We start from the raw sequence: 16,573 nt of genomic DNA, 5'->3' as shown, positions 1-16,573 counted from the left end.
TTTATAGACACACTGAAGAGTGGAAAATCCAAAAGATAGGAGTGGAACGGAGAGGAAGGGATGTGGTAGCGATGGTGACGCTGTTGTAATAACAGTCTTCTCACCTTGAATCCACAATTATTAGCCATAATAAGATAACAAACCTAAAGAATACTAGTCCTCACACACCCCCTAACCAATCCCCTTATCCCTGTCTGTAAGTTTCATCTGGTCAGGTAGTGAGAGCTGCTATATTAAGTGCAAGCGTTTCTTCACCATTTATATCTGTGTGTTATAGACACACTAAAGAGAGGAAAATCCAAAAGATAGGAGTGGCACGGAGAGGAAGGGATGTGGCAGCGATGGTGTCGCTGTTGCTAGAACAGTCTTCCCACCTTGTGGTAGCACAGTGAACTGTAGCTGCATCAATGCGTGAGCAAAAGGAGGAGGAGAGAGAGAAAGAAAGAGAGAGATGCAGAGAGAGATGGAGTGAGAGCAAAAGAGCGAGCTGTTGGGAGTGACACAGTGAGAGAGAAAGAGAGAGAGAGAGAGAAAGAGAGCAAAAGGGAGGGGAGTTTAAACTAAGTGCTATGTTTTGGGACAGGCTAATCTGCTAGCGAGCAGTGTGAGGATCGGAGCGTATTGTGTGAGCCAGTGTGCGGGGGACAGATAAGGGAGCCAGCCAGCCCGCCAGCCCGACCCACCGACTGCCTGACTGCCTGTTTTAATGTGCTGACTCTGGGGAGATTTAAAAAAAAAAAAGCAGCATATTGACTCCTTAGACTTGTGCGGAGACCGTGGGCACAAACGCCACCACTACAGCCACAGTCAGCAGAGGTGCATCCAAAGACAGGAGAGAAAGAAATTAAAGAGCACTGAAAAATCACAACAAAAATCTAAAAATTTAAGAGGATTTTTTTTTTTTTTTTATCCCCCCTCTTTTTTCAATTGATTTGATTTTTTCTTTCTATTTTGTGTTCCCGGGACTGACTCCCAGCCGTAGAGAAGAAAACGGGGAGCAAAGAACTGAAGAGAATCTCAAAATAAAAAGGACAGAACGAAAAAAGCAGCGAATCTAAACATGTTCGAAATAAGCCGAACACTCAACGCCGCTTTGTTGAGCAATGAGGTAAAGAGATTTGGATTTGCTTTTTTCTCCACACTTCACCTGTGCATGTCTGCTGCCAACCATTGTGTCATGTGTGTTATTGGATGTCCGTGTGTGTGCGCTTGTCTGTACACTTTTGCATGCTCATAGCCAGAAGACAGAGGGAATGATTGATAACAGCAGCTGTTTATTACATTTCTCTGGCACCATAGTAGGTACGGAGAAAAAGGGACTGCACCTCTTCTTACACTCACCCTTGCCCGTGAAAATAGATCCTCCTATTGTAACAAAACCAAGGTAGCGATCAACACCTTCCAACATAGGCTTGCCTTTGAAATTGCCCACCTGGGACTAAAATTGTGTGTGCCATCATGTGCACGTACAGTATGTATGTAAATACGAGTGTGTATGCCTGTATGGGTGTGTGTTCACACATGCATTTGTGTGAGAGCAAAGTGTTCTGTAATTCCCCTCTACCCCCTCTTTCTTCATGTGCCCCCCCTCCCCACTCCCTCTTCTGTCCTTTACCATTCTCACCGTCCTTCCTACCTGCTGTTCTCTCTTCTCCTTCCTTCCTCTCACACCCCTTCTCTCTTTTCTTTCCCTCTCTCTCTCTCTCTCTCTCTCTCTTGCTCTCTCTCTCTCTCTCTCTCTCTCTCTTTCCCTCTCCTCCTGTGTCTGTGTATGAGTGTGTGTGTTCTGTGAGCAGCATCTCAAGATGATGGCGAGGTACGGGCAGCTCTCGGGACTAGCAGCCAGTGGCGTGGGCTCCGTCCCCGAGACGCACTCGCCGCTATTTCCCAGGGATCTCCTGTCATCGCCAGCCCAGATGGGCTACAGGTCACCCCTGGTAAGAGGATAGACAGACCAATATACCAATATATCTCTTTAATGAACACAGGCAAGCATATTACTAAGAAAAGAAACAGAAAAAGAAGAAAGTGGTAGTTAGTGTATGTGAATCTCTGTGTGTGTGTGTGTGTGTGTGTGTGTGTGTGTGTGTGTGTGTGTGTGTGTGTGTGTGTGTGTGTGTGTGTGTGTGTGTGTGTGTGTGTGTGTGTGTGTGTGTGTGTAAAAGAGCAAAGTGGCAGAAAGAGAGCAAATCAATTGTGGGATTCTGCCTGTATTCCCAATGGATAGTATTAGTAAATATTTACATTGTTATGTTTATTCAATTACAGACGCCTACTCTGTCTTTAGCCTCTGCCAGTCAGACTGTTATCAGGGGAATTTGAGGTGTTTGTGTCTGTGTGCATGCATGTGTGTGTGTTTGTGTGGGTAATATATTTGTAGTATTTTGTGAATTCTGTTAGCGCATGTGCAGTATTTGCATTTGATGGTGAATTATCTTTCATAGTAAATTAATAAATGGGTTCTAGCAGTCCACCTCTACTGTTTTTAACTTTACATAACATCCTTGAAAAGGAAAGATTATTTTTTCAACACCCGTAGGAGATGTATAGCTGCATAAGATTACATATTTAAAATGATATTTGATCATAACTATCAATCCAATTGAATTCCAATTAAAAACTTACAAGTCACATTAGCAGAGGAAGCAAGAACGCTGTAAATAGATGGGATATGTTGCACTGGAGACAACATTACTCTGCCATTTACATAGAAAAAGATTTCTTCAAGGGAAAGGAAATAAGAGAGAAAAAGGGGCATGAGAAAACCCTGAGCGTTTAGGCAAAAGCGTTGTGAGAAAATCCCTGACTCGCCGCATTAAAGCGACATGAAGCTGTGGGTGTCTAATCCGCTGTGGGCTCTTCATTGGTTCGGCTCCCCTTCAAACTGGCTCAGATCCACACCCCAGAGCCTCCCGGAAGCCTTCATAACCCACTGTCATGCTGCTGACTGTACCCAGGGGTTTCCGTCAACTGTATGCAAATGCGCGGCAAGGATAAGCGGTGAAATACGTTCTGTGAGGAGTTGGACTTCAAAAATGTTTTTCAGTTTTTGCTTTGAATTCTTACACGAGTTCAAAGACGTCTGTCCAGTGTTTTGTTGTTATTGTTACACAGCACACAAAATGCCTGTGTTTTCCACTGCCTGTTTTGAGTCACAACAGTGTTATCTGCTGTTTGCATGAAGCTGCTGGACCATGAATTATTTGTTGATACCAGTGGAACTAATTAGCTAAATTTATTATATAAATATAGTCAAGTGTTAACATATTTTTATGCATCTTTTCGGTTTTGTATTGGGTGGAGTAACTGAATTTGAGGTGATTGCCTAACCTGCCAATTCCAGGTTGAAACATGACCAGTTGATGAGTTTTAAATTAGATTGAATTTAACAACAGAGTATAAAGTATAAATGAAGGGAGAAAAAGTACGGACAAAATTAATTAACAAGGGACTATGAGGTCCTCATCATACAAAGTAACATTTCTGGTAAAAATGGTTTATGTTAGTGATTTTGCGCATTTGTCATTAATGTGTTGTTGGTGATGAGGCATGTTCCACTTTTGTGTGTGTTTGTGTGTGTGTGTGTTTGTGTGTGTGTGTGTGTGTGTGTGTGTGTGTGTGTGTGTGAGCGTGTGTGTGTGTGTGTGTGTGTGTGTGTGTGTGTGTGTGTGTGTGTGTGTGTGTGTGTGTGTGTGTGTGCGCGAGTGTGTGGAAGTGCGTATGCTTGTGGAAGTATTTAAATGTGTGTGTGTGCGCGCGCACATGCATGATTACCCTGGTTAAGAAAGACCATCGTTATAGTGATTAATGGTGCCTTCATTAAGCACAGCAACATCATTTGCATACATTAGATAAATGTGCTGGAAGATTCTGGTGGCTTTGTTGTGTAAAGCCTCAGAAGCAGCATCGCATCTTTTACCTCGGTGATAGCAAACGGAAATACAATTCTATACCGGCAGCACAACATTGCTCCGTATATTAAAAATTTAGTAAATACTTCACATTCTTTTATAACATTACCATTCATTCAAGGTTAAGACTGTATTTCTATTTAATGCTTCACTGCATTAAATAAGTGCCTTGATAAATGAATACATGTTTTCGCCCTCCAACACACTATACGCATGCAGCAGAGTTTACCATCAATGTGTTCAGTTTGTTCAGAGCATTTTCTGTGCGTGTGTGCAAGTTTCGAGCTGTAGGACAGTGCATTTAAAAGAGCATTCAAGGAATTATATTCTGAACCCATCAAATCACACGGAGGAGAGATTCAGCCTGCAATTAATGAAGTTTAAACTGATATTCTTCTGTTTAAATTTGAGCATCCGTCTCAGTTTACAGCATTAAGATGTCCAGGCAATTAAAAGAACATGTGAGCAAAAACTAAATTGCTAATTATTCCAAATTTCAGTTACTGAGATCTCATTTTCAAAAGCCAATATCTAAAAACCTGCAGTGTGCCGTGCTTCAGAGCTGAATGCTGTTAATTTGTAGAAAGCTCCACTGATTACCCACTGCAGGCAGCTGCCGTTCTCTATGTGACACAAGGTTTTGTTTGACAACTCCAATCTTTTGTGTTTCAACATTTGAAAAGAAATCGAGGGTTGCATTTCGAACCTGCCTGAAGACGTTCATCATCGGCACAACACTAAACAGGCAAAGGAGGAAGAAGAAAAGAGAGGGGCGAATGGGATGGATGCTGGCAAACGTGTGTAGATACAGTATATTAGCAGCCAAGAGATTGTTAGAGGTCATCTCTATTTCATAACAATGATTAGCTCCTTCCATCTGCCGCTTGCTTCACTTCCCCTTTTCCTTGATAGCTGTGTTCTCTATATCCAGGAAATTAGTTCATTTATGCTCCACAACCCTGCCACCAGTGAGACAAAAAACAGGTGCAGAAGACTGAATGATGCCACAGAGGGATAGTGAGAAAACAGAGAGATGGACATATGTGCAAAATACAACAGCCCGGATAATAACAATTGTACCATGAGTACAATGGTGGTTGACAAAAACCAATGTGGTATTATATTTTAACATCAATCATTAATTGACCTGCCAAGGGATTCAAAACTGCCAATATATCCTTTATATCATGTTATCGTTTTCTAACTGCATTCACAGCAGAACATAAGGTTTGATATATTTCAGTGTTCAGTTTAGCTTTTTAGCTTAGGGTAGGGTAGAAAAAACACATGCTATTCAGCCATATCATCCCTATAGCTCATATCAGACTGGAGCAGATTATGACCACACCATGTCATAGAATTTACATGCAACATCATACGAACACAGACTGTGTAGCTTTGTGCTTGTCTGTAGATCATGTCATGAGCAAGCATGTGGTGTGTCAGTTATGAGAACACAGAGAGGCTGAGAGACACTGCAAGAGGGGCCTGGAGGGTTCCGATTTGTTGGAAGAGCTGTGGCTGTGTGTGTGTGTGTGTGTGTGTGTGTGTGTGTGTGTGTGTGTGTGTGTGTGTGTGTGTGCACGCGTGTGCGCTGGCCACCAGTACTGCAGGGAGGGCCTAGAGATCAGCAGCTGAGCCTGTGTCCTGCTGGGAGCCATCACTGCAGAATGGAGCAGGTGTCTGCAGGCTCTCTCTCACACTCACAGACATTCACAGACACACACAGACACACACAGACACACACACACACAACCAACCTATTTTTCATATCCATCGCCTCGGTAGATAAGACATAAAAAAAAGGCTTGCGATGTGGATGTGATCCATAAACAATAGTCTAACAACAGAATATCTTGCTGCAGCAACACGAGCGCCTACGCCCAACCAAAGGTCACCTGTCTGTGTTCAGGTACTTTGACCTGGAAGTAATAGCCTGTAATTTCACCAACATAATGGCAGTGGCAGGGCCCAGGGTTTCTGGGTAGAGTCTGTGCACCGCTGAATGTGTCTTGGTGCTCATGATCAAACAGCAGTAACACACTGATCATGTCACAAACAGATTTTAGGAGATGGGTGAAGAGCACAGCACATAATCTAACAGTAAACAAAAGGGTCACCCCCACCACCAAAGACCAAAGCAAACATTTTACCCTGCCATTATTCCCACACTGATTGGATTGACAAGTCTTTTAATGCACGGATTAACATAACCTAACATAATCTAAACTATTCCAATTTCCCAATTAATTATAATGTTTATGAACATAGTAAGAGAACAGGCTGATGTTTTCAACTAAATGCAGGTTTCGTGAAAGTCACACTCTCCAATATGTAAACAAATATGTGCTAAAGAAATACGGACTTGGGCCTTGAAGTAACACAAAAATGGAAAAATAGAAAACAATCGTGTGAACTTCAGGCACACGTCATTTCAGTTGATATAGTAGTGGATTATATATCCATAGTAGGCCTGAATTCTTCAGGGGATTTACCTTTATCAGGTCAGAGGCTACATTTTTACAATTTAATGGATTGAACAAACACAATAACCTCAATTTCAGCTGTTGATTTCTCTTCTTTAATTTAAAAAAATCCCAGGGCTGCTCTTTTGCTCAGTAGAGGAAAAGCATTTAATTTCAGAGACAAATTTGTTGCCTCTCGTGGACAATGTTTTCACATCCAGTTGCAGTTATTTCATTCGGCTTTAAAGGATAAATAGAGAGAGAATAATGAAACAGACAAGATTGGAGAGAAAGCAGTTTTGTGTTTTCAAATGTGATGATTTTTTCACATTTTGTTATTTGCCAACAAACATTACCAATTATTATGGGAAAATTGAAAATTGCCTCAGCTACAGCAGTAGCCTCAGTTTGACAGTGAAGTCAAATTCAGAGGTTTGGCTAAATCGAATGTCATTTTAGGCTGACATAACATAGCCTAAGATGCGTGTTGGATCAAGCAGATTTACTGAATGAATTATAAAACAGATGAAATGTACTGCAGATATGTCAGCCTTATAAATTTTGACAAAAGAGGTATTAGCGAGTCCTTTACTGACATGTCTGTGATAATCTCACTCAGATGGCTTCAGATCAGTCATCTCTTTTACAATAGACACAAATTCATAACACAAACAAAATCGCTTGATGAAAAGAACATTAAATCACCTCTTTTTCATAGATTATTCATAGATTATGGCCTTTGTAGACCCCGATTTGAGATATTATATGGGAACAGATACCCAGTTTTCAGGTGAGGACTCATTTTAAGAACATGTGAGGAAATGTGCATTGTTGTTGTCAGCTCAGTGCTTCAGCTGACAAAGGCTGCCGATACTTGAGCGATTGTCTGGGTCTGTGATCCTGGCATGTTGATGAACAGTGCTATATTTTTGTCCTCTCAGAATTGATAGTTTCAAAGCCAATGCGTTTTTATTGATTCGCTAATTGCCGGGGATGAGGCAAAGTATCTGCTGTCACCATGAATAAATGATGTATGGCTTACCCTTGCATTAGTTTCGAGGAGGAGTGACCGTTTGAGTTGCAGTCGCTAGCCGCTGGCCCCACCGGGAACTCTCGGGTAGTCGGGCCTGTTAACACTGTACATGCGGAAAATAAAGTAGTTTACCAGCCATTGATAAAGGTCGAGCTAAATCAAGATATTTGAAATTCATTAAAATACTACATTATTTTTGTCCAAGAGGAGGCTAACAGTAAAGTGGTTCCTCTACACAACCCAGGGAGATGCACCAATAGCATCATTACCTGCTGACCCTTTATTCCCTTTAATAATAAATATATTCTGACCACAACATTCAGGTTCAAACGGATCACCATAAGACTCTGTGGTGATCCGTTTGTGAGCCTTGTGCTGTACATTAGTGACTGTAAATTGAGCTAATTTACAAGAATACATACATTTTTGTAAATACGTATTGTCATTTACTGTCATTAATCTGTCTTAGTTTAATTTCATGTAAAATTCTAAAAATACATTTACTCAGCATATGATTTATACCGTCCGCACACAATGTCTTGTTATTTTCATGATTTCTGGAGTTGTTGCTAATAAATTTCTTTCTCTTCAATCGGCTTAATGTTTCAACAACACAAAGTAATTGAAACATGTCTCTAAGCATGTAGGCATTTAAATTGATGCCCGGTGGAGTTTTTTTTTTTTTTTGCCTTGCCCAGTTGCTTTTCTTCATGCATGAAAAAGGGTGGTTAAGCATGAAGTGACATTTGGAGTGCTGGATTTGTGCGGCATCGGCGTGTTTTAGGTCCACAGTACCGTAGGCTATCCCTAGGAAGGACCCTGGATACGTCTCATTTTCTAAAAGGTTATTTCTTTTTAAAAGCTGTTGTGCAGCCATTTGTGGATATGTTTTGGTCATTCTCATTTTCCCACCTAAGGTCTGAGTAGGAGATTCTGTAAAAGCAGAAAACATGACTCATTTCTGCAGGAAGATACTAACCCGAGGCACCAGATGGTTTGTTACACAGAACCTTCCGAGAAACCATAAGTTTTTTTTTTTTGCAAAAGGGCAGGCACTTTTAAAAAATACCTGGCAGGTGATTCGATGAGCCATCTGTCTATAACGCCGCTATTAATCGCGGCCATCACACACGCCTAAACCACGCCCGTAGCTACCATCAGCTCCTCACATGATGCTGATTGGTGATATCACGAGTATCTAGCTGACATGCAAAGTAAGGGAGATACATGATTAAAAAACAAAAAACATAAAAAGGTCTGAAAATAAGAAGCAGTCTTAAGAATCCTTTACGTGGGAAGGATTGTGATTAAAGCCTCCACCAGATGGACCACAGCAGTCGGCCTGTGAGCAAGGATGTACCCCAACCGGGATCAAACGCATAACGGGCTGCCGTCCACACAGCCCCAAAGACCACCACTATACCCCATGATCCACTGACCCACCACACTGCAGCATGGCCACGGCTATGTTTCACACGTACCGAGTCGTCCCGTTTAGACTAGAAGACAGGAGAAGAGAGGATTTGATATCCCAGCCATAATACTCATTTTTAAGACTCAAGAAACTCCAAATGGCATTACATTTACTACACATCAATGACAATAAACAGCTAGACTAAACTTCATGATCAGTGTGTGAGCTGCTGGCCGGCTGAAGTTGAATGTCAACCCAAGCTGCGGACCACTCTGCTGTCCAAATGGACACTAATCCACCAGAGTCCTGTTGAGAATACACTCCCAGTGCCAGAATACATGCCAGACTCAACAGCCAATGCATAGCTAAGCCTCTCTGGGCACCTTCACAAACCTTCTCTCATTTCTGTTAGGCTACAGCCTCAACGACCCACCATGATCTCTTCCATTAAAAGTGATTTATTTGAACGTGTGGATTTTAATGTGAAAAAGCAGTTAGCTAAGCATTATTTTGAATTAAATCTACAACAGAGCAGACTTTACATAGCCATTGAACATGCGTTCACTCCCTATTCCACAGATAGAGGCATTCAGTCTGAGCCTTTAAACAGCCCCGTCACATCTCTGCAGTCTGCAAAGCTCCAGCCATACCAAACAGCTTTGAGTTAAAGTGGAAGAAAGTGGCTGTGACAAATGCAGCACAGCCTTGTTCCGGGATCAGCATGAAGAATTCATTTTTGATCTGAGGAGTTTCTACCAGGGAGAGTGACACAGGCAGGGGTTAAGCTGACTGTGTATCATGCCCACTGACACGGGAGGGAAGAGGATGTAGGAGGAAAACTTCAACTAGATTAGTTACATTTTACCAAAATACTTTATTATATGTACGGTATTTAATAAAGTGTATAAGTAACATGTGCCATTTAGGGAATCCACTTTCCCATAAGTGGCTCCATGAATTTACACATTTTTCTTGGCGGGGCCAAGTGGGATTCAGTTTTTAGTTTTTAACTTTTTTAAAGAAAGATTTTCCAAAGCTAAATGTCAACTTTGTTTTCATTTTTCTATTTAATTAACACCAGTAACGCTAAACCCAAAGCATTCACAATCTCAACACGTTTTCAACCCCTTTGGTTTGTTTGTCAACAGGATGTCTCAAAAATGTACGAGTGAATATCCTTGGCTTGGAAATAATGAGCAAATTATTAGATTTTGGGCTTTAGATAATTAGCATCTTAAACCATAGCTATAAAAAAAACATGCAGACAGAGATTTTACTACAAATCCAAAGGACACGTGTATAGGGTCAGGATGTGATTTGAAGTGAAAATGTTAGAGATGTACTTTATGTCTGTGTTTGTAACAGCTAGTTGGATCATGTTATCATTGTAGGTGATAGTTGGTGCTCTCTAAATGCCTTCAAGGGCTCTTTGTTGGCAAGTACTTGCCTTGGTGAATTGGGATTTTCTTTCGGTGCACACAGTCTTTTCTTCTCATCTGCACCCATTTAGCATTTCAGTGACTGTCTGTGAAATTCACTGTCCTCCCAAGATTATTTAACGTCATTTGCTCTCTGTGGTTTAAATAAGGTGGCATTGTGAGGATTGTGCTCCTCTCGCCTAAGGACATCAGTTCCTTCTTTGGAGGATCTTTTGTGGCAGAACTACTACCAACTGTTCACCTCTATTACTAAAATCTCAGAGCACAGAGCGCCCTGCTTTAAAAGAGAAAGAAAATAGGATTTGATTGGACATACAACAGCGATGCAGGTGCTCTTTGCCCCTCTGACCATGAAATTGTCACAAATCTCTACCCACATCATGTATGTCATTGATTCATGAAAATTAACCCCCTGGTCTTAACACTAAGCAAACAAAAGTCAACTGAATCCAAACGGCCCTACGTTGTCCGCATACAGCTGCATAGTGTTAATAGCTGTCTAATGTTCAGTTCAGTGATGCAGAGTTCTGTCGCTGGGCAGGAACACGCGAAAGTTGAAGGCTGTGATTCTCATTTGTTGATTGTTACCGGCAGAGGGTGGAGACCTGCCAAGAAAGAGGCGATCATCAGTCTGAGTAGCACAGCAAGATGCTACTACTGCCAGAACTTCAATACACCAACTAAATCTATCCTTCAAGGGCAAATCAAAAGGAGCCTAAGTAAGCCGCAGCATACTGAGGAGTGTGTTCTGGGCTATTAAATGCATTAGGCTGTTTTACTGCATAGACAGCCGTGATATTTTGAAATGAAATCAACCGGCTTGATGGCCATTGCATTGTTCTCCATAGCTCTATTAAAATGTTGTTGCTGTTCAGTGTAACAGAGATAATTCAGTTTTAGATTTTGTTTCCTGTCTTTTGTCCTTGGTGGCATTAATTTCCTCAGAACCTGACTCACAATTGCAAAGATCAGGTTTGCTGCAAAACAAGTTTTCCTTCTTGTTAATAATCAAGGTATTTTCTTCCAGCACTTTGAGGTAACACCTCTGCTGGCATCGTCACTTTTCCACCTTAAAATAGAAGTCTTATTATGCAGAGTGAAACATAAGACAGGTGTTGAAACACTGCGTATGACAGTTAACAAGACTTAAACCGAGAGCACCCACAATTATCAACGTGTGCACGCTGCATATTCAAACCTGCTATACTTTGTATTCTTTGCCTGCTCTTTAACGCTTGCTATCAGAATACAGCATTTTAGCTGCTACCAGAGTGTGTTATTTGTGTACGGTACATGTGCCACCACTATATTCAATCCTGGAGATTCAATAAAAAAATAACAAATTCAGGGTGTGGCAGAGATATAGCTTTTTGAGTTTTTGTAAGAGAGCCAAGTGAGACTGAGTAAGTAAAGTGAGAGGGACAACACTAGCCTGCATTAATCTGTTAAGGTCTGTGACTCGGAGGGGTTTAGGGTGGAGAAGCGGAGCAGAATGGAGGGCAGGAGGAGTTCATAACAATTAGCCAGCTCTCTGCTTTCCAAATTAGCAGGCTGGAAGCACAGGCTAAGAACCCTTCTGGGGTCTAGCCCTTTAAAGCTCCGGCAGTCACACTGTCAGACTGTGACGCACTTCATGAACCAAAGTGTGTGTTTTTGTTTGAGCGGCCTGTGTGTGCACGTTTTTGTGTATGTATGGTTTTAGTTTGTGTTTGTGTGTTTGTGTGTGTGTGTGTGTGTGTGTGTGTGTGTTGTGTGTTTGTTCTCATGGATGCAAGCTAGAGTCAATCAGTGAGATGGGGTTTGTCATTGCTGACAAGTATGGCTGGCCTTCTTGGGTTAAAGCCACAAAAGCTTTTTAATTTTCAAAACTTTTCAAGAGAATATAAAAAATATATATATATTGCCTCCTCAAAAACTATTTAGCATCAGTCATCATCTAAAAAGGCCAAATATTTCATCCAATCAACGCTGTGGACTTAAAAAAATAAAAATGAACTCCTTAAAAAATGCATAGTCTTTTCTAGACCTTACTCTTAATTACTTTTTTGACATTTTTACATTTATTCAGTGCTGTATTGCATTTTATTCACAGACAGACATAAAATGTAAGTAGGAAAAGGCCAAATCCACAAGATAATGAGCAACACTGCAGTATCTCTAGCATCCAGACTGTAAAGCATCTCAGCATGGATGCCCTTGATAGACTGTCTCAACCATTGCCTCCATCTGTCCAAACACAATATTATAATGCAGTGTGTACCCTTATCTAGGACATGGCAGCAACACGGTTCCATCTTTGGTATGAATCTTTATATCATAACTACACATGCAGACACACACTCCACAACAACACAACAGCAGATTGGGTTTATAGCTAATTTACTGGGTAGGACCAGTCACTTTCATTGCTTTATAAAATCATACTCCTGTAGAGCAATTTAGTGAAACAACAAGCCGAGCAAGTCAACTGTGAGAGACTATTTTCACTTTGAATTGCATTCTCATTTAGAGAAAAGGTTATTTGGATCATATTAGAGTGAGAAAACAACCTCAAAACACTGACTATCCTTTATGAAATAAGAATATGATCACCCTCTATTTTCTTCCCACATTGTATTGCCTCTAAACATCGTGAGTTATAATGGACTGCATACAAAGACAGAGATGGGATTTGTGATTCAGTCATTAGCATGCATCTGACTTTCCATTCTTTACAGTTTAAAATGCAACAATCAAAACATGTTTGGGAGGAGGATATTAGAGGCAGTGAGGTTAAGAAAGCTTTTTTCTGGGTCGAACCCAAAGCCTTTATTAAATTCAAAGGTCAGAGCAGAACGATAAAAGATGGACAGGAAACTGTGGATTGGTTGTCTATACTATTCAGCTGCAAATTTCGCTTCTTTCTGTTCTTTGGTGGAAAAAGATATGGAGGCACATGACAAAGGAAAATAGACAAAGAGGCATTTCTATTTTGATCCATTTTCTTTGTGTTTCATTCAACATTACTCTTCCTCTGTTGTGTCATATACAGTATGATCGGTACAAATCTCCAGACTGCGAGTGCCAGCATATTCTATTCTATCAGAAACAATAGCGCGCTTGTTCAGCCCATCTTCCCCTGTGTGTGTGTGTGTGTGTGTGTGTGTGTGTGTGTGTTTGTGTGTGTGTGTGTGTGTGTACTGCTCAGCCTTAATTGAAGGCATAGTGAGGATCCTCATTAGTATGTCAGGCACATGGTTCTGCTAGGCTAGCTCGCTTGCTGTAGCTATCCAGACAGGTGGAGAGGGCAGGGGTGAAGTGGAAAGACTTTAAAAGCTTTATTTGACTGTTCACCTTTTGTTTGCCAGAACTGGCCATATAATTCACAACACTTTTGTGTTCTTACTGTTTCTCCTTTTCCCCAACATTATTCTTTCAGTGTGCTCATTTGGGAGCTAATATGTATAGCTAGCTATGAGCACACGTACTGTTAATGCAATTGTTGAGTATGTATGGGATGTGTGCTGTATAGTATATATTCCACTGTGGCTTGACAGCGGATGGTGTGGGCACATCAGAGCTTTTAGTGAGTTACAGAGGGCATCATTTAGCTCCAGGACGTGAGTCAGACCCTAATAATTCATATTGGATTTGCATTAGATAGTTTGCTACCTGAATGTCAGTTTTCTGCTATGAAGGGGAAAAATAGTACCATACCTGCTTTATAAAGTGTAACTTGAATAATGTTGTCGTTAATTAATCTATCTTCTTTCATTATTATCATGCAAATACTTGTTTAGTCTGTATATGTCATAAATAGTAAAAACTTCCATTCACAATTTACCATCTTTAAATTGTTATGTCTGACCAAAAATCCAAAGAAAAGCATCAAATCTTTACATTTGAGAAGCTGGAACCAGAGATTGACATCTCCATTACATACATTGGCTTACTATTATAAATATTGTGTAAAGCATTTTAAACATTTTATTGACACATTCTAAACACTCAATGGACTATCTAAATAAAGTGTTATCCTGTGTCGGGACAGGTATCGAGGTAGTTAGAGCAGAGAAATCTTGTTGAGCTTAATTGACGCCCACTCGTCACATTAGGTCTTGTCAGGCCTCACACAGCTGAACGCAACCAGTTTTGAAACCAACCAGAATAAGCGTTGGCTTGCTGACTGCCTCTTACTGCTGAGTTGAACACAAAGGAAACAGTATGAACATGTGTCGGGAGGTTGATTATGTTTTGATCTCTTGTCTGCCAACTTGAAGAAATTACCAGTGTATAAGAGCAATGTGTTACAGTTACATCAGGCTACATGTTTACATCTACAGCATAAAGGAGCTTGAGTAATGTGTCAGAGCATTTGTAAGACAGTGTGTGTGTGTGTGTGTGTGTGTGTTTGTGTGCGCGTGCACACATAAATATACTTATGTATGCTTATTGCTTAGCAGTTATGGTGTGGGCCAGTTTCAGTATATGCATTCTGAGTGTAGACACATGTGTGTGTGTACATGTATGTAGGTGTGAAGGTGCAGCTAAGTACTCCTGTTGGCCAGGTGTGTTTAGGGAAGCAAGAGCTCCCTCTTCTTGTCTGCTTGAGACAGGGGCCAGCAGGACAAAATCAACCTGTGGCCTGTTTACTTCTGGGCACAGATCATTTGCTTTATAGAAATATACTACATGTTATACACTGTAGTGACAATTACAATGCGTCATTGTAATTGGGAGTAATTAGTAGGATGAATGATAAGAGTATATTTGGGTGGTGGGACGTTGTTTTAGTTGGGGTGGAAGAAAAGAGGACTGCTGGTTCTATCACATTTCTAACAACAGGGAGTACACACACAAACACTGCAGCAACAATGCAGGGGACCTGCTTTCTATAGGAGCTTAATGACCAACGAAGGCACGTACTTTAGGCTAGACTATATGAAGACAGTATGCCTACACGCACGAGTTAAACCGTAGATTGACTGTATGCATAATTATCAATAGTCAGTCGAGGGATGATGATGTTCAGACACTAACGTAAAGTCACCTTAACCGTTTTGGCATCTACCTCTCCGCAAGATGCTTCGAGGACCACACGAGCCTGCCTCCTTCACTCGCATCAGCGAGCGCACCGCCCAGTCGGCACCTCCCCAGCCAATGGGAGACCGCGCGCGAGGTGACTGGACACGTCATAAATGGCTTTTTGGGAAAAGGTAGAAGGGGTGTTTCCTCTGAGTGGATTCTCTTTTCTCGCCGTTGTTTTGTCTTAGTTTTACACTGAGCGAGAGTGTTTTCCCCCCTCCTGCTTGCACGGGACAGGGCTGCAGGTCTTCCACACCCACGGGTTCGCTCTGTGTAGTTTTTGGCTCCGCTACATCACCCCGTGCAGTTCTTTCAGCCTCTCCGGCACGCTGATATTACTCCATCCGATTCTCCTCGCTGACTTCACCGGCTTTTACAGTTTGTCCACCGAAAGTACCGTTAGGCTACCGTCCGTAACACCAACGACACGAGAATGGTCATGGTGAGTAGATAAGCTATCGAAGGTGACAGCTTTTACATTTGTTTAATTGCATCTATTCTGCAAACAGTCGGGCTTCAATGTACGGCAGCAGGCAGGTCACAATTATTAAACTATAGTAAACTAGAGTAAACTATATCACATTGATAAGCTACACCTGTATGGCCAAGTGTTTGTTTGTGCATCCGTTCTCAAAATGTAAACCCCAGCTAATGCAAATTGTAAATTATCGACATAGATAGTTTCCCGCCGTCTGTGTTTTTAATTTGGAACGATGTTGCCTATTTGGAGGAAAAAACTATTTATGAAGGACCTCAATCAATATTTTGTAAGACAAAACCTGTAGGCTAATCAGTTTTGTGTGTAGGCTATTTGGAAAAGTGTGTGCGTGCGTGCGTGTTTGTGTGTGTAAGGTAAAGAGATGGAATAGGAGTGAATGAGACACATACAGGCATGTAAATACACAGGCATGTAAATGTACAAGGGATTTTAACATGCACCCAGTAATAGCTAATTTATATACACAGTGCTGCGCAGGCATCCTATTACCATGGTGCCTGAGGCTGCAATCACTCTCCTAGAGCTCTGCACCGCGCTGCTCTGCCCGGCTCACTCAAGCACAGACCTCAGCAGAGATTGATTGCTTTGCTGGGATTCAGAAAGCCTTTTCTCTGCCAAACCAGGCTGAGGCTGGCGTGTGCCGATGAGGGCTCAGAGCCAGCCAGAGAGCGAAGGTGTTAACAGAGAGGGAGGGGGAGGTGAGGCGGAGAGCTGACAGGCAAGCCAAGAAGCCAATCGCAGACTGTAA

The 16,573-nt window shown here is 41.5% G+C and overlaps 1 protein-coding gene across 6 annotated transcripts in view; it reads left to right on the top strand.

Annotated features, from left to right (window-relative positions):
* The first annotated feature begins 459 nt into the window (after nucleotides 1–459).
* The window catches only part of elavl4 (ELAV like neuron-specific RNA binding protein 4), an 81,098-nt gene continuing 64,984 nt past the window's right edge, over nucleotides 460–16,573 (top strand). For 3 of the 6 annotated variants that reach the window (XM_032526868.1, XM_032526866.1, XM_032526867.1), the window contains exons 1-2: nucleotides 1,061–1,108; nucleotides 1,797–1,937. In XM_032526868.1, coding sequence (XP_032382759.1) covers nucleotides 1,061–1,108; nucleotides 1,797–1,937 — 189 coding nt within the window. Of the gene's footprint in view, nucleotides 1,109–1,796; nucleotides 1,938–15,459; nucleotides 15,769–16,573 lie in introns of those variants that run through there. The other 3 variants (XM_032526864.1, XM_032526869.1, XM_032526871.1) reach the window with 3 other exon arrangements.

This window comes from Etheostoma spectabile, chromosome 9, assembly GCF_008692095.1.
Source record: "Etheostoma spectabile isolate EspeVRDwgs_2016 chromosome 9, UIUC_Espe_1.0, whole genome shotgun sequence".
Lineage (NCBI taxonomy): Eukaryota > Metazoa > Chordata > Actinopteri > Perciformes > Percidae > Etheostoma > Etheostoma spectabile.
This window is presented reverse-complemented; position numbering and strand designations above follow the sequence as displayed.